This window comes from Podarcis gaigeae (assembly GCF_964106915.1).
Source record: "Podarcis gaigeae genome assembly, chromosome: 2".
Classification (NCBI taxonomy): domain Eukaryota; kingdom Metazoa; phylum Chordata; class Lepidosauria; order Squamata; family Lacertidae; genus Podarcis; species Podarcis gaigeae.
Genome location: NC_139679.1, coordinates 63422069 through 63446245, shown reverse-complemented (window position 1 = coordinate 63446245; position 24177 = coordinate 63422069). Strand labels below are relative to the sequence as shown.

The window sequence follows — 24177 nt, the reverse complement described above, 5'->3', positions numbered from 1 at the left end:
CTGGTGCTCTGGTATGTCTGATTGCCTTAGTGCTCACAGGTGCTGTGTCTGAACCTGAGAGCTAGAGTTTCAGATCAGGACTGCGGTGACCCAGTTTAAAAACTTCATCTCGGCCATGAAACTCATGTGGGTGACCTTGAGCCAGCCACTCATTCATCCTAGCCTACCTCTTAAGAGTTGTTGTGAAAATAAAATGGGCATGGCAAAAGAACCATCCATGCCACCTTGAGCTGCTTGTAGGCAAGGTGGGGCATAAATGTAATAGTAGTAATTCAGGTGTTTTCCCCCTGATAACCTATGCCCCACCCCAAGGCTTTAGCCACCCATAACTAAGTTGATAAAGCATCATTATGTAGCTTCTGCAATGTTCTACACATCTCAATACTCAGTTTCAACAGATGTTTGAAATTAATCTTGACATGATACAGACCTCACAAAACCTTTCCCTTCCACATCTTGGGTAACTATGATCTTGAACTTTGGAGCAGTATTTCAAGTCACTTTCAACAGCCTTAGGGTGCCATACAACAAATTCCACAGTAGGCCAAATAGTTTCACCCTCCAAACACTGGAAGAGATAATTTATTAAAGTTTTCACTGACTGTAAAAGTGTCATTCATAAATTAGCATTTTTAACAGCAAATCACAAGCTTTGCTTGAAAATTCATTATGGTGGTGGTTTGTTTTACAGCACAATACACACTAGAATCCTTCATGGAAGGAAGTTTTTAAAACCACACCACAAATCTGAATAAAACAGTGGAAACTCTTCCCCTATGTTTCAGAATTTCCTGCTTTCAGCTATAGTGGAAATCCATTTTCACTTTCCAGATTTATAGATGGGCAAGAGTGAATGGGAATCAGTGGGTAATAATGCAAAGAGTTGACACACCACATTTCAATATATTACACAGGAGGAAGAATGCTGGTCTCCTCAAGACAAAGTGTTGGAGTGAATATAACCATATTAAATTCGCCCAAGTCAGTTTTGTAAATGTTGGAAATGGAGAATACATAGTGGTTTGCAAAGAGCCCAGGCAGTAAGTGTTGCACACCTTCCCTAACAGGCATCAGCTGGGGAAATAATAAAAGCATCTCTTGTTGGGCTGTGTTCACTGAATCCCACTACCAATGCACAAATACTCTTTAATAATGTTACTAGAAATAGCAACAGACAATCTTCTATCAAGTCCATGGATAGGATGTAAAGTGCCTGAAAATCCTCTCCTGATCCAGATGCTTCATCCAAAACACAGAAATCCCTGAAGAACCTTTATAATAACTATGCTAGCCAGGATAATTATAACCTACGGCAGAACAGCTCTTACCTTAACGCACGGTGCCATTAAAACTTCAGCTCACTCTGGATTTCAACCACTACTAAATAAACATAGAAGCTTCTCAGATAGAGCCAGAATGAGTTAGAGGAGCAGATGTGCTCTCACTCCTTCAAACACTGACTGGTGCTGAAAGTCAGTCTAAGTTCAAGTCTTTTCAGAACGGAACCAAGTAGCAGCTGGGGCTCCAAATGCTCATTGATCTATTATGGTCACCCACTTCAGGGTATAATATTGGGAGAGTCACACAAGCTTGCGGCTCCCTGTCGTCTCCTGGTATGATCCCGACACCCAGCAACATACACACTTCGAAAAACAGGTTCGATGATCCTCTGCAAATCCATTTCTGCAAATTTCAGGCCACTGGAAACCCTTTGTCTTCTCCCGTTCAGCACGCTATCCCAGCGGGCTTAGGGATTCAAGTAGCTCCTGGGGAGGAGAAACCTGCCTGTTTTCAGCTAGCTGGTCTGCAGATCAAAAACCCAATCCAGATTTTAATGGAAGCACACAACTCTTTGGTCAGCATAAGCTGTCAAAGCTGCTCAGGCGTGGGGCGTATCTGGGTGACAGCTGCCCAGAGTATCTGCAGCCTAGCTCTCTTTCCTATGGCTAAGATGACCACCTCAGACCATGTTATTATGCAACACCATCCTCCCCTTGGATCTCCTCATCTTCATCCATTTCCGTCTTGATCTGGGCCACACCTAGGCGGTACAAAGTATCCCGGATCACCACCTCACCTGGCTGGCAGCTTTGTACAATCTCGTGAATCTGCTTGTTCACAATCTCACGGCTGGAGAGGAAATCCATCAGGCGATTATAAAGATAATAGTGTGTTGCGTTGTCAAAGGTTATAGGCCTCTGACGGACGTTATTGGTTTTGCTGTCATTGATGGCTGTAATGATAGCACCGTAGGGTTCCAGTTCCCGGCAAATGGAGAGGGAACGGTACTGAGCTGTTGCGTCCCCCTGAGTGCTCTGCTCTGTCCCAGCATGAACTACTCGTCGAGACGCTGATTTGGTGACAGGATGCTGAACGGAATGTTCAGCACTGGTCATATCTACATTGTAGTGTCTGTCAAGAAGTTCTGGGCAAGACACAAACTGATGAAAGAGAAAGGGAGGGGGAGTTACCGTTCATGTATCAGAATAATGTTTGCAATTTCCTTCTTCAGAAGTGCCTAAGCAATAAGAGAAATATCTTAAGAAGAGTCAGCATGGTATCATAGGGGCAACTAGATCTGAACCTCTAATTAGTCCAAGATTCTTTGAGTAAATCATACACTTTAACATGCTCAGTTCTGCATCTGTACAGCAGGAAAAATAGTTGACTATTTCCACAGCAAGACAAATGTATGGATCACGCTATGGACTAAGATATAAATAAAAACCCATGCCAAGCATTTGAAATGGACATACATTTGTATTCATTTTTATGTACATAACCCCAATCAGTGAGAAAGAGGGGAGGCAGAGAGAAAAGCCCAAAATTATTGCTTAGAGAAGTAATACCAGTTTGGGGCCGATTTTCCTACAATGAACAATTAGGATAAAAATATTACTATTATTATTAAATTCCTTAGCCGTTCTTCACTGCAAGGTTCCCAGGTTATAGCAAAGTTAAAATAAGTTTAACACATATTGAGCTGTCTTTCTCATTCTTACCAATTTGCATGGCATTCTTTTCGTTGCCTAACTAAAAACAAATGAATTCTAAAAACACGTAACACAGAGAAACATTTCTCATTGAAATGTGTTGCTTAAGCCGACAAACACTGAGCTGGACAAAGAGGAGTAGGAGCTAAAAAGGAAGGCAGAAGAAGACTGCAGAGGTAACTCAACTGTAGAAGTTTAACACCCATACTGTCTGATCAGAGTAATTATATTGCTCAAAATTAGACCTTAATGAAGTTACAGTAGGCAAAATAATATCAGAAAGATAGCATATGCCTTAGGAAGTTGTAGCTCATGTTATCTGAAAAACAACCCCTGACAATTCAGAGTCCCCACCACCTTAGCACCTTCTCTTAAAGGCACCTCCTAAGAAGACAAGCTTGCCCTTGATGATGCACTAGCTTTGAAAACAGTGCACTGATGCAAGGCAACTAACCTTTAATGGCTCCATGGGGTCAGAGAAGCAGCCCTGGTTCCTCCCCCACATCTGAGCAGTCAAGTCAGGATAGCAGATATCTGCACACAGTGCCACAGAGGAGGCCAAGTCTACCACATAGACTGGTGGCCAGTGGCGTGAAGAGGCCAGGAGGTCCACGTGGTCCCGGGGGCTTTCCCCCCTCACAATGTATTTTGAGCCACACACAACCTGGGGAGATAAAAAGTGTAACTGATCTGGTGCAACGCACTGGAAGATAAGGAAGCACGTCTCAGGCTCCACCCTAAACTTCTCAAATGCTGCCCTGATAACTTACGCCTCTCTTCAAATGAACAACTTGAATTCTATAGAGGAAGATTCAGTCTACGTTTCTCTCTAGGGTGACGGTCAAGAAAAGAGCATGGACTGTCCTGACACCATGATCCAGAGCACGTTCCCTGATCCAGAGACATATAGATAAGCTGTGGTTTATCCAAAGAGAAGTAGCTGCAGCGATCGTGGGCTCTGCATGCTCCTCCTCCTTCTTGGGGAACCGTAAGGAGGAGTTCAAACCATGTTATGAAACAGGCTTATTTAAACTTACTAGTGCAATTTTTAATCCTTCTCACCTGGTGTGGACAGACTTTGTAGACCTTCCCTCCAGTGAAGTGTGCTGGGGGCTGACTGATCTGTGTCCCATTCTGTACAAAATCATATAGAGCCAGAAGAGAAAGACACAGCTGCTCCTACGGAATATGTCACAGAGAAAAATCAGCATGAGAGAGACAAAACAGGAAGACAAAACGTGGTGTAGTTATAAGTTCATGTAAAGGTTGCAAGGGTCAAAACCCCCAGACTCTCCCATTTTATTTTTTCATGAAATACCCTATTCCCATCACAGCCTCATATTTTTAGATGATATTTTCTCAAATAGATTTTACCATATTACCCCCAGGAAGTGTTTTCAACTTGGGAAAACATTTGGGTGTTTTTTTAAGCACACACGTTACGTACTTTCTTTTTAACAATATCCAATATAAGAACTACCCTTATTTAATTATTTTATGTAATCATTTCCCTTCTTTCTTATTAATAAATTTTTTTTTATTATTATTATTATTTATTAAATTTTTATACCGCCCTATACCCACAGGTCTCAGAACAGTTACAACATAAAATCAGAATATAAAAACACCAAATACGTTATAAACATAAAAACAAAAACAACCCAATAACCCTCCCCTCATATTAAAAGGGCATTGGATGTCACTCAGCCAAAGGCTTGGTTTAGGAGGAACATTTTCACCTGGTGCCTAAGGGTGTATAATGAAGACTCCAGGCGAGCCTCCCTGGGGACAGCATCCACAAATGGGGAGCCACTGCAGAAAAGGCCCATTCTTGTGTTGCCACCCTCCAGCCTACTGGTGCCCTCCAGATGCTTTGGACTACAACTCCCATCAGCCCCAGCCAGCACCATTGTAGTCCAAAACACCTGGAGGACACCAGGCTGGTGAATGCTGGTCTGTATAATGCAAAAAAAAAAAGAGGCTTCCCTTGATAATGCAACAATAATACCATGAAGCCTCAAGATGAATTGCACAGTACTATCATCAAGCCATTTACTTTTCCAAACATACTGAAGTGATACTGTATGCTTCTGTTTCCCTCTGTAATTGAATCCCAAGAGGACACGGAAGCAGCACACACTTCAAAAGCCAGGGATTGCTATGTGCTTACAGAAAACCTCCATTACCTTTGAGTCCTCTGCCTCCCAGGGAACGCTGCACTGGGTCAAGAAATTCTGCAATTCTTCCTCACTGTATGAACCAATCTGCTCCATTTTACAGGTTTCGTCCTGAATCAGCCTCACTAGAACACTTGCATTACCTAAAGAGCAAGGTGTAATTCTCACTTAGAAGAGAACATTTTAATTAATTCTACAAATGGCAAAACAGTCCTTGCCTTGCACCAGAATGCAGGAAGCTAAGCCACTTCACAAATTCTGAATTCCTAGAATGACAGACATCAAGCATCTAAGCTGAGCACCAGAAGTTGGCAATATGAAACTGAGGGCACAAGACCTTTGTCTAAAACAGGCATAGGCAAACTCGGCCCTCCAGATGTTTTGAGACTACAATTACCATCATCCCTGACCACTGGGTTCTGTTAGCTAGGGATGATGGGAGCTGTAGTCCCAAAACAGCTGGAAGGCCGAGTTTGCCTATGCCTGGTCTAAAAGGTCTTCCCAGTCATGTGGTGCTCCACAGAAAAAATGATAATGTTTAAAACATTCCTTATCCCTTAATGTGGCCAACATGAAGCTTCTGCAGGCATGCCAACCTAAGGGTATTCTAGCAGATGTTTTACCAATGTGCATAGGCTCCATGGGCACAAAACAGGATAGAAAGCGTAAAAAAATTATTGCTTCCCTATGGCAGCTCACCGTGGGAAATATTTTTTCCAGCAGTGTTCATACAGAGCTGGCAACATGCTACTCAGCCCTTGGCAATTCCACCAGCCTTTTTAAAAGCACACATTCTCAAGGCTAAACTTCCTGCCTTAGTGCTCAGTTGTTAAGTGTCCTTTTGGACACCATATAAAGCTACCATTCCAGAGAAACAAGTTACCTGGCATTATATGTGCTTCAAGGTTCTTCTCTCTCTCTGTGTTGACAACCACGGTGCCCCTCATCAGTGGTGGGAAGAAGGGGGAGATGATAGAGGCATCAAACTTTGTGATTGGGATGCTGGAGGGGAATGCCACCTGCTCTATTACCTCCGTCTCCATGGTGGACCAAAAGTCTTCCACGTTTACCTCACTAGAGGCCAAGAATTCTGGCCAAGTAAACTAGCATTGGAAGAAGAGGGTAAGAAAAATATCAACCAATAACTTAATTTTAAGACAATTATATGCCCTATTCAACTCTACACACAGAAATCAGTTCTTCTTTCCGCTTTGAATTTCACAGTATCATTAGCTCTGGGTTGTCCCAGTACTCCCCACTCACTTCTCAGAACTGCAGGAAGAGGTTTGCGGAAGAGAATGCCCTGAGAAATTTTGCTGAGAGTTTCTCACTTTCCTGCTTTGGAACAAACAAGGCTATAAACTGACCCAGTACATAGTAGCACTACAAACAAATATAACGAGCAGCAGAATTCAAGGTATGACTGGAGCGCATGGCACATGCCTAAGATAATCTACCTCAATATTTTTCAGCAGCAAAACATTTTCCACATTCCTCTGGGCTATTTCGACTTTGGGTGCGATGCCACAGACTCCACAGATCATATCATTGTAGTCTCGGACAGTGAGGCACTCAAAGGCCCAATAGCCATTACATAGCAGTTCCTCGAGCTGAGTGAGCTCCTCGGTGCTCAGGTTTCTCTCTAGGGATAAAAAGAGAACCATTTAACTAGTCAGGAAGCCTCAGACAATCGTCATCCCTAAGAATGGGATTGTGGGAAGGACAATAGAATAAATGGTAATGCTAAGCTTCTGTGCTGCCTATTTTCTAGCTCTGTACTCTCATTGGAAAGTCACAGAAGTACTACTTGAATTACAGTTTACCCAGAAATTTTATCTGAGCAATGCTGCTCCCTTTAATTCAGGTACACTGCGATATTTACACCTGTGTGGGTCCCCAGAGATGACAGGGAACAGAACAGGCTATGTACTCTGTATGACTGGCTTATTGCACTCACAGCAAAGGTGTGTGAGGAAACAGGTACTGCTTCCTTTAACCCTGCACTCCAGTTGTAGCTACACCTACAGCGAATCCAACACATTTCCAGAATATGCCACTCACAGACATAGTGCAGTATTCAACTAAATAATTGTGCTCACACAAGGCTTACCATCAGCACAATAGGACTTTCCCCCTTCTCCACATTCTATTGCATAAAGAAGAATGCTTGCACTGACACAACAGTCAGTCACAATGGCTGGGAAACCATGGCTGAGCAAAAAGAAAGTCAGCTTAATTCAGTAACTTTCACATTTTATTCTTGGAAAAGCAGAAGAAAAAGTACCCAATGATCAAGTGAAGGCAACTTTACACTGCCAGCAAATCCCTATCCAAAGATGTCAGACAATCCTGCTGGGTAGGTTCTGTAGTCTCATCTTCTGCATATTTTGGGACACAGGAAAAACGTTCATTCATAGTTTTTCAGCCAACATCATACCAACAGGCCCTTTTGCCTATAGTCCTGTGTAGCTAAAATACTAATCTCTCTTACAAAGCCCTCCATTCCACAATAGTCAGCTGATTAAATAAAGCATCCAGGTAATCTGCTAAAATAGTCCTTGATTCGCCGCTGTTTTCTCAAGGAGAAAATGTTAAATGGTGGCTAAAAACTGTTGACTCAGCAGTCACAACTGCTGGGTAGATTTCTGAATGGGTAACAGACATTTTCACAAACTCATCAAATAAAGTGCAGGGGAATCTTAATTTGGAAAGAACTGGTTGGAAAAAGCCAATTACTTTAAACCCCCTCACAGAAAAAACATCCTATTTCCAAGCAAACTAAGGGTGCAAAGCTGTTGGGAAATAAGGAGAAAGGGAATTATCAATACCAGTCTGCTCCTGCACCGATTCCAAGATGCTGCTGACTGCCACTTTAGGATCCTCTCCGAGTTTAATATGATTTCTTATTGTAAACAGAAGGTCCAGGCTCACCAAAAGCTTGTTGCCCACATTAAACAAGCCTACAATTGAAAACAGAAACAAAGACAGCTCTTACTATGGATTTAGAAATTCAGAAGATAGCTCAGATCCCAAGTTCAGAAACTCTGCTCACATTCAAGCACACAGGGCAGCCTCATGAAGAAGAAACACATGAAAACCACAACAGAAGAACAGAATGCACATGTCACACTTTTATACACCTCCCTTTGAAGCTTAGGGCTCCAATATATTAGTTTATTGATACAGTTTCTTACCTGTGTATATATCATTGAAGCTGTGGAGAGCCAAGCACTGCACATTCACGCACACCTTGAGCTGAGCAGTGACCACCTGCAGCCGGTTAGCTGTCAACAACCAGCACTCTTGAGGACCCGCAAGAGAACTATGACAATAGATGGAAAAGAAATTGATTTCAGTTTAAGAAATGCCAGGAAAGACAGAAGTAGGATCAAATGCTTAGCTGAAAGTACTTACTTTAACCCCTTCCTGGAAATCTAAACACAGCCTAAAACACAGGTTATCTCCAGTTGGGGGGGAAAGCCACCCTGATGGTGTGTTTGAAGTGTGTTTTGTGGTTTCATATTTTGATTTTATTCTGTGAACCGCCCTGAGATGTCCTTTACTTAAGATTCGAAATGCATGAACCAGTTATGAGAGCAAGGAAAACTTTCTTTTAAAGAGCAACCCCTGTAGAATAGGAGCAGGGAACCTGTGGCCTCCAGGTATTGCTCAGTCAGAACCCACCCACCCCCACCTCAGCCACAGACTGACTGGAGCTGGGAGTACAGTGACATTTGGAGACACGCCCCCATCTGCTTGAGAAGAATGGCAATCAATGCAATTCTTCACTCACTTTGGTCCTCCTTTGAACAAAGGGCTGCTACAGAGAAGGCACTGGCATGATGGAAACTCGTAATAGTTTGACCAAGAGGTCTGCTCAATGGTGACCGTCTCCTCATTCATATTGGACAGGATGAGCCGCGAACTATTGAGTTCATGAATCAGTGCAAAAACATCAGCCAGCTCTGATTCGTTCTCCGGTATCTGTATTACTTTGCGAAGAAGCTGTAAGGTGGACTGACGCTGGACTTCTTTTTGGGACTGAATTAGAGGCTCACTGGTGTTCAGCACATCTGCAGGGCTAGAGGTGACCTCCTACAAAAAAAAGATTCGTTTTGATTATCTGCCAAGATGTTTGAGGGTTCGAAAATGATCTTATTTTCTGCTATTTATGTGATGACTAGACAAAAACAGTGATTTGGTAATACTCTCAAGGGCGTGCTGAGCCCCAGCTCAAACAGAAAGCCTGCACAGGGTTCCCTATTGCAGGGGAGATTCTAACTATATTCAGCCAAACACAATTAGAATCTCCCTGCAGATCTTTGCAGTTTAAGGCTAGGAAATGAAGGGGCAGAGCTGCCGCCCATGAGCCCACACACCCCTACCCAGTTTGAGCCCTCACACATTCTTTTGAATACCTAAAGAAGGCTAAGGTTAACTGTGGAAGAGTCCACACACTCTCACAGGTGTATGAAGAATGGAATTCAGTGCCATGTTGCGTCTGCTCAAGCATTTCAGCTTGAGTCCCTCCTCCCCCCCCCCCAGTTATGGGGATTTTCCTGGCCTCCCAAGTGCCTATTTGGGATTTGTGCAAAGGGGGGGACACTGTGAGGGAAGAGAGGGGAAGCCCTGTTGTGCAAGTGGTAGCCCTGGTGCAGGTCTTCCACTGATGGGGTTTATTAAGTGAATCCCACCTGAAATGTGCAAATAGTCTTCAATTATTAACCTGCTGCCTGTTAACTACAGAAGGTCTGAGAAGTGCAGCTTCAAATTTAGTGCATCAAGGAATTGGAAATTAAGTACATCAAGGAACACTAGGGGGCTCTTTAGGATAGTAAAACAAAACACGCTTTGCTTTAGTAAATTTACACCCCAACAGTGTGTCAATCTGCAGTACAGTGGTACCTCGGGCTAAGTACTTAATTTGTTTCGGAGGTCTGCTCTTAACCTGAAGCAACACTTTAGCTGATGGGGCCTCCTGCTGCTGCTGCGCCGCCGGAGCACGATTTCTGTTCTCATCCTGAAGCGCAGTTCTTAACCCGAGGTACTATTTCTGGGTTGGCAGAGTCTGTAACCTGAAGTGTATATAACCTGAAGCGTATGTAACCCGAGGTACCACTATATTAAAGGGCAGATGGGGGGGAGGTGAAGAGACAGCTAATGAAAACTTAATTAAAAGGGGAACAGTTCAGCATTTTCCCTTAAGAGACCACTGCAGAATCACAGATAATTACACAGCACAGCATTTTAACCATGGTTAAAGGTTCAGGAATGTGCCACAATATCAGACAGTCCTTTCCGAACACTCTCCATTATTCCATGCAATTTGTACCATCTCATTTTATCAATGGTAAGAGTTAGCTCATCGTGTTAGCTGATCTGCTAACCAAGATTTGTAGCCAGCTTCAAACCCTGATTAAGAGCACACCATCAAAGTAGTTTGCCAACTATGACTAACAGTGCCAATAAAATCCTGAACCATGGTTAACTCTTAACCAGCAGAGATAATTCATGAATGAGAGGGAAGGAGCTAGGAATGGAGCATATGATCCCAGCACCCATCCACAAACCCTTCACCCAGCTTACAGTTGCAGCAAAGCAACAGCACAGAACAAAGATTTTAAAGAAAATGCAGAACTCTGTCACTTCGTATTAATTATGCTAAGACTAGAAGCAGCCCAGAGTGGCTGGGAAACCCAGTCAGAAGGGCAGGGCAATAATAATAATAATAATAATAATAATAATAATAATAATAATAATAACAGCACTGAAAAGTAAACCAGAATGGTATCAAGAACTAATAGTTATAAAATGTAGCTTCTAAACACATTTGTCATACTACCCAACCAGTTAATTTTACTCAGAAGCAGGTCCCACCACATTCAAAACCACAGGCCGATAGGAAAGAGATTTCTAGAGTAGTACACTCAATTATAAGGAGTAATAAAAAACAAAACACCAGCCACAACTCACCAGGGATTTTGCTGTTTTCTCAGCCCTGTCTTTGGCAAGATTGTAGCCACAGCTGGGACAGATCCTTGGTTTGTGCCGATTAGTGTATACGTAACTGCAAGAAGGATTCTTACATTTCCCTCTGCCACGTAAAGTGGCCAACCCCAAGTCCTACAAAGAAAGACAGACCAAATAATTATCCAATCTGCTTTACATGTACCAGGAGGATGCTAGACCTACAGAACTTGCTACACTACCCACTTTCCCTGAACACGTAAAAATCAGCAATGGCATTAGTCACCACACCAACAACCACCGAAAACTGTTTGCTCCAGAATTAACAAGAATTATCGCAAGCATTAAGCTAGATGATGTTCAAGCAAACATAATAGGGTTAGGGTTGGATGCTGGTTTTGATGAAGGGGAAAACAGAAGCAGAATTCCATTAAGATGTCATGGAAAACCGTGTTCAAAAGAGATTAACGTCAAGTAAGATAACAACCTGTACACTTTCCATTTCACTGCACTACTATGAACCACCAGCGGGTGAGAAATGAAACCCACACATGCTCTCTGACTAGAAGCTGTGATGTTTCAGGGCAAATCAAACTGCAAATGCTTATGAATGGAAAGGGAGGTAGAAGCTGACCTAGAAACCAGTTCATAATGGGCTGTGCAGTTCAAAGCATGGGCAACACCACCTTGTGCTTTCAGTAGAGGTCAGCTAAAAGTCAGTACTAGTTAAGGAAGTTTATACACCTAAACCAGCCTCAGTTCTTAGCCAGTTCCTAAAATAAGAAGCTTCAAAACTTTGAAGTGCTTTGACAGTATCAAAGATGATAACCACAGCAAAACCGTGGCCTACTTTTAAAAACAGACAAGGGGTTCTCATTTGAGGAAAACCATGCACCTGATAACAGAAAGCAAACGAGAGAGAGAAAAAGCCACATATTGCATTCTCCTGAGGTGCTGCAGTGACAAAGGATTCTCACCAAGGTTACAGTGCAGCTGTACTTATAGGAAGGGAATACATCTGGTTTGACCTCCACCACTTTGACGTGAGATGCTGAGCTGTCTGTGCTGCCACGGAGCTTTCAATGGAGATCAAGGAAGCAAGAGAAAAATAAGACTCAAGTCATATGCACTGTTGGAAATTCTACTAGACTGCCATCTGTACCTAACATACTTCTGATTATTTCCCTCCACATATCACCAGGATACCAGTCTCTACTTTACAGCAAAGCCCTCCCAAGACACATTCATTTTCACTCTTCCGTATATATACAGCAAATTGCTGTCTGAAGGCCAGTTTGTGCATGGCCTCTAAATGCAACACACACAGGCGCACAGGAGCAGCCTAAAGCTTGCAGACAGAAGGCAACCCTAGCATTTCCCCATAATTAAGCCTAACATTCCCATAGGATATGCTCTGCACAAATAGTGAACAAAGGCTGAAAACATATGCTTGAACTCAAGTAGGCCCAGCTCATATAACTGTCTGCCACAGAATTGGGGTGGATGGATTATGTGAGCAGAGTTTATTAATTATGAAGTCTACACACAAATCTTACAGTTCACACCACACATGGTGAGAAGGTTGTAAGCAAAGCCAAGTCTTGTTCCCAGCGTGAACTGGCCTTGAAACGACTTCACTAGAAATAGAACAGGCCAGAATACTCTCTCTATATATATTGAAATTTCCCCTAGAGACTGTAATAGTGTAGCAGGTCATACCAGGATGGGGAAAGGCCAGATCAAACCCCCGCTCTGCACCCTGGGTCCAAACACATCCTCTCAGTCAAGCTACCTTGTTATGAGGATAAAATGGAGGGGTGGGGACTATGTATACAGTCTGTGATTCTTAGAGGAAGGGTGGGATTAAAGTGCATAACATAAATAATAAGTAATTTAAAAGATTACACAGTATCACACACACTACTCAGTATTTTTTTTTAATTTTAGGAAGCATTTGCAAAGTATAATGCAAGAAGCATTTCCAAGCTCCAAAAGCTCATGCTCATGGCCCAAGGAATAGAGATCTGTAGGCCAGAGCCTGATGTTTGCAGGATAAGCCCCATGAAATTAAATGAGTTATGTAAACTAAATTTTCCCCCACTTTACATGAAAAAACTGAATTCTGTAACATGCTAACAATGACATTCCTAGACAAAAGAAGAGCATGAATTCAGGCAAAAACCACCATTACCTTGTTCTCTTCAACACTGGGCGGTTGCAGGGGAGACTGGCCCAGCTGCTTCAGAGTGCTAGGCTTCAGTCCTGAGATTCTTACACAGGAGTTTTTTTCTTAAATAAAAAACAAGCACGGAACGTTTAACATATGTGAACACTACACATCAATATGTTGCATTTTACACTGACTGGTCTAGCAAATGCAGTGTGGGATGTGGTGTAGCAAAATCACTTCTGAATCTCAAAGAGACCAAGGCACAGGTGTGCAGGCTCTCTTTTCTTACAAGCATTTGCGAAACTGACAGTCCTGGAAACATAAAACTGCTTTGATGGGAAATCACAATCCAAGCCTTCTCGTCATTAAGAGGCACTCACAGTCGCACCCTGCCAGCACAATTCTAGGTACAACAATTCAAGTCCTGCCATTCAGAAAACACAGTTTACCTCACCACACACAAACAGTAAGCCTTGTTTTACCATTGTTTGTAAATGGCTGCCTGCAAGCGGGCTGCTCTGTGTTGGTTTCTCTTGCCACACTGACAGGGGCAGGCAAAATGGCCCTCGTGGGTCTTGCTGCGGCCAGCAAGGAAGGCTTGGGCTTGGCTTTGCTCTTCTGCTCCTGCCCTTTGGGTGCAGTGCCAAGAGCATCAGCTCTGAAAAGAGAAGAAACGCAGTTGAGAATTCCACAGTTCAGTTATGCCAGCAGCAGTCACAACCTGCTTGAGAAGCAAGGTGGCTGCCTTGTAATTTATCTGAGGCTTCCCATCTGTCAAAAAAGAGACACAAAAATATAGATAGCATTGACTCAAAGGTGTCAATACAAGCGTGCTAAAAGAGCTACTCTAAGAAGCCCAGAAGGCAAAAGTGTCCTTGGAGCTCACCAAGAAAATCATTTGTAGCCAAAAGTGTAATCAGCAGTGCAAGACATGAAATGTCTGTTTTTCACACAAAATCGACTTACCCTGTTGGATGTTTTGTGGCAGAAGCTGGATTTGAAAGGGAGCTGGCAGCACTCGCTACCTCCACCAATGCCTGTGCCTCCAGCCCTTCATTCTCCCTGTCCTTCTGTTCTAATAAAGGCTCCGCCTGTACAATGCCCTCTTGAAGTTGAATAACAGCTGTGGTGTTTCCTTGCTCCTCTGGCTGCATGTTGTTTGCAAGGATGTGAGCCTCCGAGATGATCACTTCTTCCCATTCTGTTTCCTGCACTTGCTGCCCAGAAGGGGCAGCATTCAGAAGCTGAGTAACTGCTTCGGAGCTCTCCAGCATAGATTTGGAGGCACTGTCGTGAACCACAGCCTGTCCCAAGGCTAATGGCTGCTGACTTTTTTTGGGCCCCAATGTTTTTAAAGGCACACCGGAAGTTGGCTCAGTTTTGCCTTTAGGCTGCTTCTCCTGAAAGGCAAAGCACATTCAAAGTCAGCATCACATATACTTCATATTGCATTAAAATCCATACAGTAAATAATAATTGGCAGACATGGAGAATGAAAACACGAAATTCTCCAGGGCTGAAAATGTGAAATGAATATCAACCCGTCAAATAAGCTGATGTGAGACCATATTAAAATTAAAAAAAGGATTTCTCTTTCTTTGAGCAATTCAGCTAATTTTAAATAGGTAAACTTACTTTAAAAAAACAAAAACTTTTGGGACAACAGGAAATACACACTGATTCCTGATTTCATCTGGCACTAGTGCCTTGGGCTTTAATTTGTATTGTGGATTATATATTTTATGTGCATTTAATAGTTCAAAAGGAGGGATATAAAATCTTTGAATACATAACTAAATAAGAATGGTTGATCAAGCATCATTCTTCACCTTCATTTAACTGGGTTCTCACTTGTGGGGTGCCTCAGGTTTCCGTCCTCTCCCCCATGCTTTTTAATATCTATTTGAAGCCGCTGGGAGAGATCATCAGGGGTTTGGGCTGGGTGTTCATCAGTATGCAGATGACACCCAGCTCTACCTCTCCTTTAAATCAGAACCAGTGAAGGCGGTGAAGGTCCTGTGTGAGTGCCTGGAGGCGGTTGGAGGATGGATGGCGGCTAACAGATTGAGGTTGAATCCTGACAAGACAGAAGTACTGTTTTTGGGGGACAGGGGCAGGCGGGTGTGGGGGATTCCCTGGTCCTGAATGGGGTAACTGTGCCCCTGAAGGACCAGGTGCACAGCCTGGGAGTCATTTTGGACTCACATCTGTCCATGGAGGCACAGGTTAATTCTGTGTCCAGGACAGCTGTCTACCAGCTCCATCTGGTACGCAGGCTAAAACCCTACCTGCCCGCAGACTGTCTTGCCAGAGTGGTGCTCTAGTTATCTCCCGCTTGGACTACTGCAATGCGCTCTACGTGAGGCTACCTTTGAAGGTGACCCGGAAACTGCAATTAATCCAGAATGCGGCAGCTAGACTGGTGACTGGGAGTGGCCGCCAGGACCACATAACACCGGTTCTGAGAGATCTGCATTGGCTCTCAGTACGTTTCCGAGCACAATTCAAAGTGTTGGTGCTGACCTTTAAAAAGCCCTAAACAGCCTCGGTCCTGTATACCTGAAGGAGCGTCTCCACCCCCATCATACAGCCCAGACACTGAGATCCAGCGCCGAGGGCCTTCTGGCGGTTCCCTCATTGCGAGAAGTAAGGTTACAGGGAACCAGACAGAGGGCCTTCTCGGTAGTGGCGCCTGCCCTGTGGAACGCCCTCCCAGCAGATGCCAAGGCAATAAACAACCATTTTACTTTTAAAACACAACTGAAGGCAGCCCTCTTTAGGGAAGTTTTTAATGTCTGATGCTGTACTGTTTTTAATATTCAGTTGGAAGCCGCCCAGAGTGGCGGGGGAAACACAGCCAGATGGGAGGGGTATAAATAATAAATTATTATTATTATTATTATTATTATTATTAACTATCAGCTGTGCAATGAAGGAGGGGAGGAGCTCAGGTTTTTATCACAGCAGTTCAAAAACGAACTTAATGTTTTTAAAATGAGTTAGAGCAGAAAGCAATGGCTGATTTCAGTTTATTAGACCCAACTCAGCCCGAGATAGAAAAAGGACACTGCAAAAAAGTTTTCCACTTGTAGAATTATGAAAGGAAGGAAATTGCTTTGAGTATTTTTGACAGTATGGAGTCAACCCTATCCACATACTTCTTGCCAAGAACAAAGGCTCTGAAGAGTCACCATTTCAACAAATAAACCATTCCATAGCCTTACTTACTTTATGCATTAAAAGCCAAGAATAAACACAAAAAGCGAGGTGCAAGGTCAGATTTCCTAAAATCTGAAAACATACCTTTGGGATCCATTTGCCTCCCAGAAAGTTCCCACACATTGGACATTTGGGTGGCTTGTGTCTGGTCACGTATGTGAATGTACAACCAGGGTTGGTGCAATTCCCATGCCCTCTGCGGGTGTAGGTAGTTGTCTGAAGTGAGAGGGTATGGATTATTTTGCTAGAACTACATCACAACTGGAAGTTTCCTTCCTATCATTAAGCATATTCAAACATCATTAAAAGACTGCATCACGACAGTAGCATAGAATCACTCTCATTACTTCACTTGGATCCCTGTTCTGCATGGCAACTAGGGCAGATCATTTTACCCAGAGTTATCGGGTTGATAAGCCAGCAATACTGCCATTTTAAATTTGATGATACTAAAATGCTAAGAACAGTAACTTTAAAAACAACCCCCCAGCTCACATTCTGTAATTCACACAAAACAGTTGTCAAAAGTGAGCATGGCCACACAGACAAAAAGCACAACACAGATGCATACTCACAGGCAGACATACACCCACAACTGTTCTAACCTCACCAGCAATAAAGGTTGTTATTGTTGTTGTTTTAAAAGAATTGTAGCCTGCTATTGGAGGCCTTTTCCAAGCCAAATTATGGCATGAGTTGCATTTTCGGAGGAGTCACAGGTGAGGAGGGCAGGATTAACCCTCATCACCTCATGTACTGTATGTTGCATATATGCAAAGGTTCTGGCTTTAGACCCTAGTATCTCCTGTAAAAGGACTGGAAAATCCAAAGAACTGAAAATCCAAAGGAACAGTAATATTCTAAAAGACTGATTGTCTGATTGTCTGATTCAGTAGAAGACAGTGGCTTAGTGTGTTCTAGACCTAACTAAAAGCAATGCATGAAAAATGAAGAGCCTTTCCAAGAGAGATGGCATCAGCGCTTCCTTTACTGACCAGTTTGATTGATGTTGGATTTTCCAAAGCAGAATGGGCTGACAGAGGTAGCATAATGAACTGTGCAGTAGGCGTTGACGAATTACTTTCTTCTCTTTCCTACAAGAGAGAAACAGGTTGCGTGTGTTTTCTATGTTCTAGCAATTTTACTGCACATCCTCCCCACCCCATTAATATAAAATTCACAAAACACAGTATGCCAAAACAACAGGGCAGTGGTAGTTAAGACCTACAAATGCAGCCATCTTGATCTGTTCAATAAGCTACAGGACTGGATAAATTTTGTTTCACAATTATTCAAGAGTGTGACCAGCAACAAGAATAAGGCTGCAATCTAGGCAGATTACATTAGGTATCTGTCCCATTGAACCAGTGGAATTTATTTCCCAGTAAAAATGCACTGGATCACCCAGTAAGGAAAGCCAAGAGGGAAAAACTTTCAAAAGCTTTACTTACTCTTCTGGTCACCACAGCTACAACAGAGAGACCCTCTGAAGGCTGTGGTTGGGCCACAGCAATGCCCCCATTGGAGGAATCTGAACTGTTTACCAGGGTCTCTTCAATAACCACGCTAGCTGCTTGATAGGGATAGCCATCGCTTACTTCCAAAGAGGCTTCATCCAGGAGAACGTCTCCAGCCCCTTTGTGTGCATCAGGTCTGACATAATGAGACAAGATCTCCGATGCAACAACTTCTTCTATTGTGTCTGACTGAACAAATGAGGCTGGGTCTTCTGAAACCCCTTCAATGGCAATGCACTGCTCAGCAATGCCAATGTGGCTGGAATCTACAGAGAGGATGTTCTGCACAGTGCTGTGGGAAAAACCTGTGACATTGGTAGAAGCTGTCAGTCCTTCTGATGCTGTTTGGCCCTGGGTGACGCAGAGTTCCAAGTGCTGCTTGCTTCTCTCCTCCTGGAGAGAGCCTTTGGGGATAATTATGTAATCTGAACGCGGGAGGATTTTACGGAAACCTGGAATGTCTGGAACCACAGCAGTCAGGGAAGACAACTTTGAGTTCTATGGAGAAGGGCAAACAAGGGGCATGAGGACACATCAGTTTGGCTATTTTAACGCATTCCTGGCATATCAAATAAGCCGCAAAAGCAAAATTCTACCAAGACTTCCTTATCTGTAGCAAAGCATGCGGATAAGGTATGCACACATACCTCAAACGTGTGTGCAGTCATTTCAGGACCTCAATGAAACTTAGATGCTTCTCCATACTAAAAAAAGTTATTCCTGGCTACCTCTAAACACAGTACTGTGTAAGTAGCAGAGTTTAGAAAAAGCAAGTAAAAGGCCATGATGCTTAAAGCATTTTATTTCTTGCTGGTTTCAATATATAGCAAAACATAATATTTGCATGCCAGTAGGTGCCATGAAAGGAAGCTACTTAGGATGAATTACCGGGTCTAGACCTTCTTTTTCTAATTTGGCCTTCTCCAAATAATAACTCTTCTCAGCCACACTGAGCAGCTTCCAACTCTCACTGATCTTCTTGTTAATTTCAGACTGGGGAAGATGTGGGAGCTCCTGCTGAACTTTCAGGTATATGTCATAATAATATAGAAGGTATGCAGATCTGGAAAGCAAGCAAACACCAGACTTTTACAGCCAGTCACAAATTACAGTGACAGCAAACAAATCCACTTAACCCGGGCCAGCCCAGCAATTACAGGTTTGCTTTAAAATAAACATTCAGAAAATAAAAAGGTGTTTTGTAAAGAGAAACACATTAAGACTGAAAGATGTATTTGGTAAACAACAGTCCAACCCTATACATGATTACTAGGAAGCAACTTCAGTGGGAGAATTTGGATGTCACACTAAGCCATAGATGAGCATGACAAAGATGAGCCACAGTGAGCTTTGAGTTTGCATCCTCCGCCCTCCCCTCTTCACTGTCCAGGAGAAGCTTTCGCTTAATCATCTAGAGTAACAAACTTGTGTTTTAATAATAATCATGATTTTTCCTGAAACAAGCCAACTTCAAATTGTGGGTTAGGAAGCAGGCTTGTTTAAAGAAAACTATTGTTCTTTCCCTCTTTAGATCATGTGTCCATTCCTCTCTCGCGATGTCTAGAGAGAAGTTGTCTCCCTCTCAACTTTGGTCACCCAGTCAGAAAACTGACAACAGGTTCAAGACACAGGCTAAAAAAAGTACTTCTTCCACACAACCAATGACTAATTTTTAGAATTAATCACTATGGTATGTGAGGATGGCCAGTAAGATGGCTTTTAAAAGGATTGGTCACGTGCATGGAAATCAGCTCTATCCCAGGCTAAATGGAACCTCCATGTTCCTATGCATTATTTTTCCTGCTGCATATCTGCAGATTTATATCACTGGTGAATCCTGTATCATGCAATGCTTCCCCCCCTCCCAGCCCGAGTCCTGGATTAGCAAAGAAGAAAAGCTCGAAGCTTCTGCACATCAGCCCTTTATTTCATGCCTGTCATGATCATTCACAGAGCTAGAGTTGCCATGGACCCAGTCACAATGAGGGGCTTATTCCATGTAACATAAAGCCTTAACTTTCACACTCGGTCACATTCAACCTACTATTTCAGTTCCAAAGCCCTTCATTTACAATATTATCTGTTCTGGCACTAAGATGAGTACTTCAGGAACTGAATCCGAGAAAAACAGAGGAAATGACTGTGAGAGGGACAGAATGAGTGTTGGCAAGGGACTGTCTGACCTAAACTCACTTTTCTTTTCACGCCTAAGAAGAGTACAATGGGGATCCAAGCATTTATTTACAGACCAGCTAATACACTCTCTACCCTGCTGTAAACTGTTCTTTTACTGTAAACAAGACAAGAGTTCTCTCAAGCACTCAGAGAGTTTGAATTATTTCTGAAACAAACTTAGTTTTCCCACCACAAATTTACAAGGCACACTACATTCCTGCTGCCCTTGTACGTTCAGGGAGAGATCTAACATAGAGCAAAAGGGAATCTGCTCAGTCAAGGAGGATTCTCCTTCCTTTCTTTCACCCCACGGGTAGGTCTCAAGCTCCCACAAAATCTACTCTGAAGGGTTGGAACAAGGTGCTAGAGAAGGTAGAATTTTTTTTTGTCTCATTGTGCAAGCAGATTTGCTTTGCACAAGCAGGTGGACATTATTGGGTGTTACTTTAAGTTCTGGAACAAATCCAACACTTTAACCTTTCCTACTGATCTTATAGCAAAAGATATCCAAATTTTCAGATACACTGGCACTGTCTTATCTCCAGTGACGATGTTATGTTTTTCAACTAAGATCCATGGCAGAGTGATTTCTATTCTCAGCCCTAAGGCCCTGTTGATTTTTCTTACCTCTTTACAGAGGAGACCTACTTTACTGAAATATTTAACTAGCTAACAGAGGATGAGTGCAGACAAGTGCACAGAATTCAAGACAGACTAGAGGGTGGACTAGCAGAAAAGGGGTTGAGTATGTGCCCAGCAAAGAAAGCAAATCAATGAAAAAAGGAGGAAATCCCCTTCTTCCCAAGACAGAAAGCTGCTAGAGGAGGGATGGAGCTTTCTGGCCCACCTCTGCTGCCCATCTCACCCTGCAGACTAGCAAAAAAATTTGCAGGCTAGTTACTTTTGTGGACTTCTACAAAGCTGACATTTTTGGAAAAGGAATGCACACTAAAAAAAAAGTTATCTTAGATGGAAAGCTCTTCATACAATATACATCCATTTAGGCGGGAAATATCACCCACCTGGGCTTCTTAGTCTTTTCCCCTTGATCTCCAGGACTTCTATATTTCTTCTTCTTTTTAGATGGCACCGGAGAAGCAAAGGTGTATGTGCTTTCTATTTCCTCCATTACTACAGTAACTTCACTGCCATCATATGGAGCTTCCATTGCTATGGAAAAATTCTAAGAAGTTATACACTCTTCAAATCATTACTGGTCATAAAACCGTAACAATAATCATCAAAGCTGAAAGATCCATGCTGAGTTTGAACTATTGCTTTCAAAACATAGTACAGAAATTGAATGTACTTCTGACATCCTCCAGGCATTGTGAGATCTAAATGTCTCTTGAAACTGGACACTCAAATTGAGCCCTAAGCAGCTGCCACTCAATGTATTGAGAGCATTTGTAAAATAAGCCTAAAGCTATTTCACACACAATTGCTTCATACATGGATATTACTTTCGACACATTATTCTGTTGCATGCACATGTAGCGAAGGTACATCAAACAGCAGGTGTACAACACATGCACAGTTGCAATTGCCTTATAGGCATAAATCAGATGACAACATACATCCAATTACCCTACACAGAAGTAATGCTGGTGTAGAAAATAAAATTGCTCTGTTAGAAGCAGCCCTTAGATCTGAACTAGTTTATTATGGTTGAACGTTTCATTTTAAAAAGTGCAGCTGTTCATTCATGAATACAGCAGCAAAACAAGAGAGACTTAACATGAGGACTAAGTATGGTGATTTGTAGAGCACTAAAACTTTGAAATCTGCCCCAATAGTTTATGGGGTTTTTTCTGCCCAGTAACATGTTTAAAGCATATGTTTACAGTGGCTCCCTTGAAGAAGAAAAAACTAAATTATAATGGTAGTGCTTTTTTTAAAATAGAAAAAAGGTGCCGGTCTTCACCATGAAGTTGTTACAGTACACCTTTAACATTTTTTTTTTTGGGGGGGGGGGAGGTTCCAGTACTGTGTACCCTTGAGTGCACCCAGAGAAAAAGCTCTGGACAATGCCATCCTATATACATGTAATTATATTCAAAATAAAAAATGTTAGTCTCAGTATATAGATAAGAGTTACATAAAGGAAGGATATTTACACTAAAGTCAAGAGGGCCTTTCTCTGTAGTAGCCATATGCAAAAGGAAGTACTTGCCTCAATCAGAATTGTGTCCCCACTTTGTTTGTATAGAAGCCTATCTATTTAGGAATGTTTCAGTTGCCCCCCTTTCAGTTGAAACAAACACCAGAGCCTGTCTCAAAATATTAGAACCCAGAGCCATCCATTGCAGTCAAATAGTGGGAGATTCAAAACAGGCAAAACCAGAGCTTTTTTTCCAGCTGGAACTCACTGGAACTCAGTTCCAGCACCTCTCAGGTGGGTGCCCCTGCAATTATAAGAGAACAGAGGAGGCGTTCGTGGTGAGTACCAGCACCTCTTTTTCTAGAAAAACAGCACTGGGCAAAACCTTTCATTTCAGAGTGCAGCATGGAATTCACTACCACAAGATGTAGCACCGGCCACCGACTTGGCATGCCTTAACATGTGATCAGACAAGATAAAGCTGTCAAGGGGTATACAACGCTCTCCAGTATCAGAGGCAACACTTATATTTATTTAACAGAATCCGTTCTGCACTTAGTTGTATAACCGCAAACGGCAGCAAACTGCAAGAAGATGCAAACAGCGGGCAGGTGCCGCTGCGCTCAGCTGGTGCTTGTGGGCTTCCTGCCAAGTCATCTGGCTGGCCGTGCGAAAACAGAATGAGGGGCTGGGTGGGCATTTGGAGATGCGAGCGGCGGGGCCCCCAAAGTCAGCCTCCCGCTCCCCCAGCTCCACCCGATACCCTCCTGTCAGCCCCAGCGCCGCCGCCCCCAGCCTTGCGGGTGGGGACTCCACACTCCACGCCCCGCTCTGCCGGCGCTTCTGCTATTAAAGGCGAGAGCGAGGCCGGACTTGCCCTGGCCGGGACTCACTTGGTGGCGCGGGACGAGCCGCTGATACCCCAGCGGAGAAGAGCCCCGCCGTCCGCGCATACCGGGCAGCCACGGCCAGGCCGCTTCGCTCACGCCTCGCGAGGAAGCCTCTCAGCGGAGCCCGGCGCCTCCATAGCTGTTCAACGCCTGGCTAAGAGCAGCTCCAGAGCACAGCTTTAAGCACCAGCGCCGTGCCGGAAGTTCTGCTCCCGAGAGTTCTTCCTGGGTCTATAGGTCACCGGGCCGGCGAACGTTCGGGCGAATAGGCAGGCAGGCCGATTGCCGCGAGCGAAAACCATAGAGTTACGGTAACAGCGGGAGGGAGGAGGGAACCGAGGGACTATCTAGGAGAGGGGAGAAGGTTATAGAGTTGAATCGCGCCTCTTGCGGGAGGGAGGTTTGTTGGATGCTCAGGGCGTCTATAGAACAAGAATCTTGGTGCGGCAGAAGTCGTGGTACTCGAGGGCGAGGTGGTTGCTCGCCGGGTGTTAGAGTTGTGGAGTTGGAAGGGACCTCGAAGGTGATCCAGTCCAACCCCCGGCGATGCAGAACTCTCAAATAGGCAGATGGTCATCCAACTTCAAAAAACCTCCAAGGAGTTCACCGTCTCTTGTGGGAGTTTATTCCACTGTCGAACAGCTCTTACTGCCAGAAATTTCTTCCGGGTGTTTAGTTGGAATCTCCTTTCTTGTAGCTTGAATCCCTTGGTTTGGGTCCTATAAGCCTCCGGAGCAGGAGAAAGCAAGCTTGCTCCATCTTCCATGTGACGCAACAAGATCACAAAAGGAATAAACCCACTTTTAGCTATTCTTTGTGTTTTATGCTTGTGGCACAACAAGGCAGCAGAAATAAAACAGAAAATGGTAACATATCTTTTTTTTCATCCTTCCACTATATGAGTGGTTCAAAACACTAGAATCATAGAGTTAGAAGGGAGCTCAAATGTCATCTAGATACTCATGGGT

The 24177-nt window shown here is 43.4% G+C and overlaps 1 protein-coding gene across 1 annotated transcript; it reads right to left on the bottom strand.

Annotated features, from left to right (window-relative positions):
* Window positions 1-549: 549 nt before the first annotated feature.
* On the bottom strand, window positions 550-23531 carry HMGXB3 (HMG-box containing 3). Its single transcript, XM_083728677.1, has 20 exons — window positions 23213-23531; window positions 21241-21388; window positions 18932-19106; window positions 17978-18541; window positions 17522-17620; window positions 16611-16742; window positions 14274-14707; window positions 13790-13965; window positions 13329-13426; window positions 12115-12213; window positions 11144-11293; window positions 8964-9265; window positions 8365-8492; window positions 7999-8130; window positions 6628-6812; window positions 6054-6273; window positions 5180-5313; window positions 4056-4172; window positions 3448-3657; window positions 550-2441 (listed from the first exon to the last, which is right to left on the bottom strand). Exons 2-20 carry the CDS (start codon window positions 21384-21386, stop codon window positions 1974-1976), a joined length of 3969 nt encoding a protein of 1322 aa, XP_083584803.1. The 5' UTR covers window positions 21387-21388; window positions 23213-23531; the 3' UTR covers window positions 550-1973.
* Window positions 23532-24177: the final 646 nt, after the last annotated feature.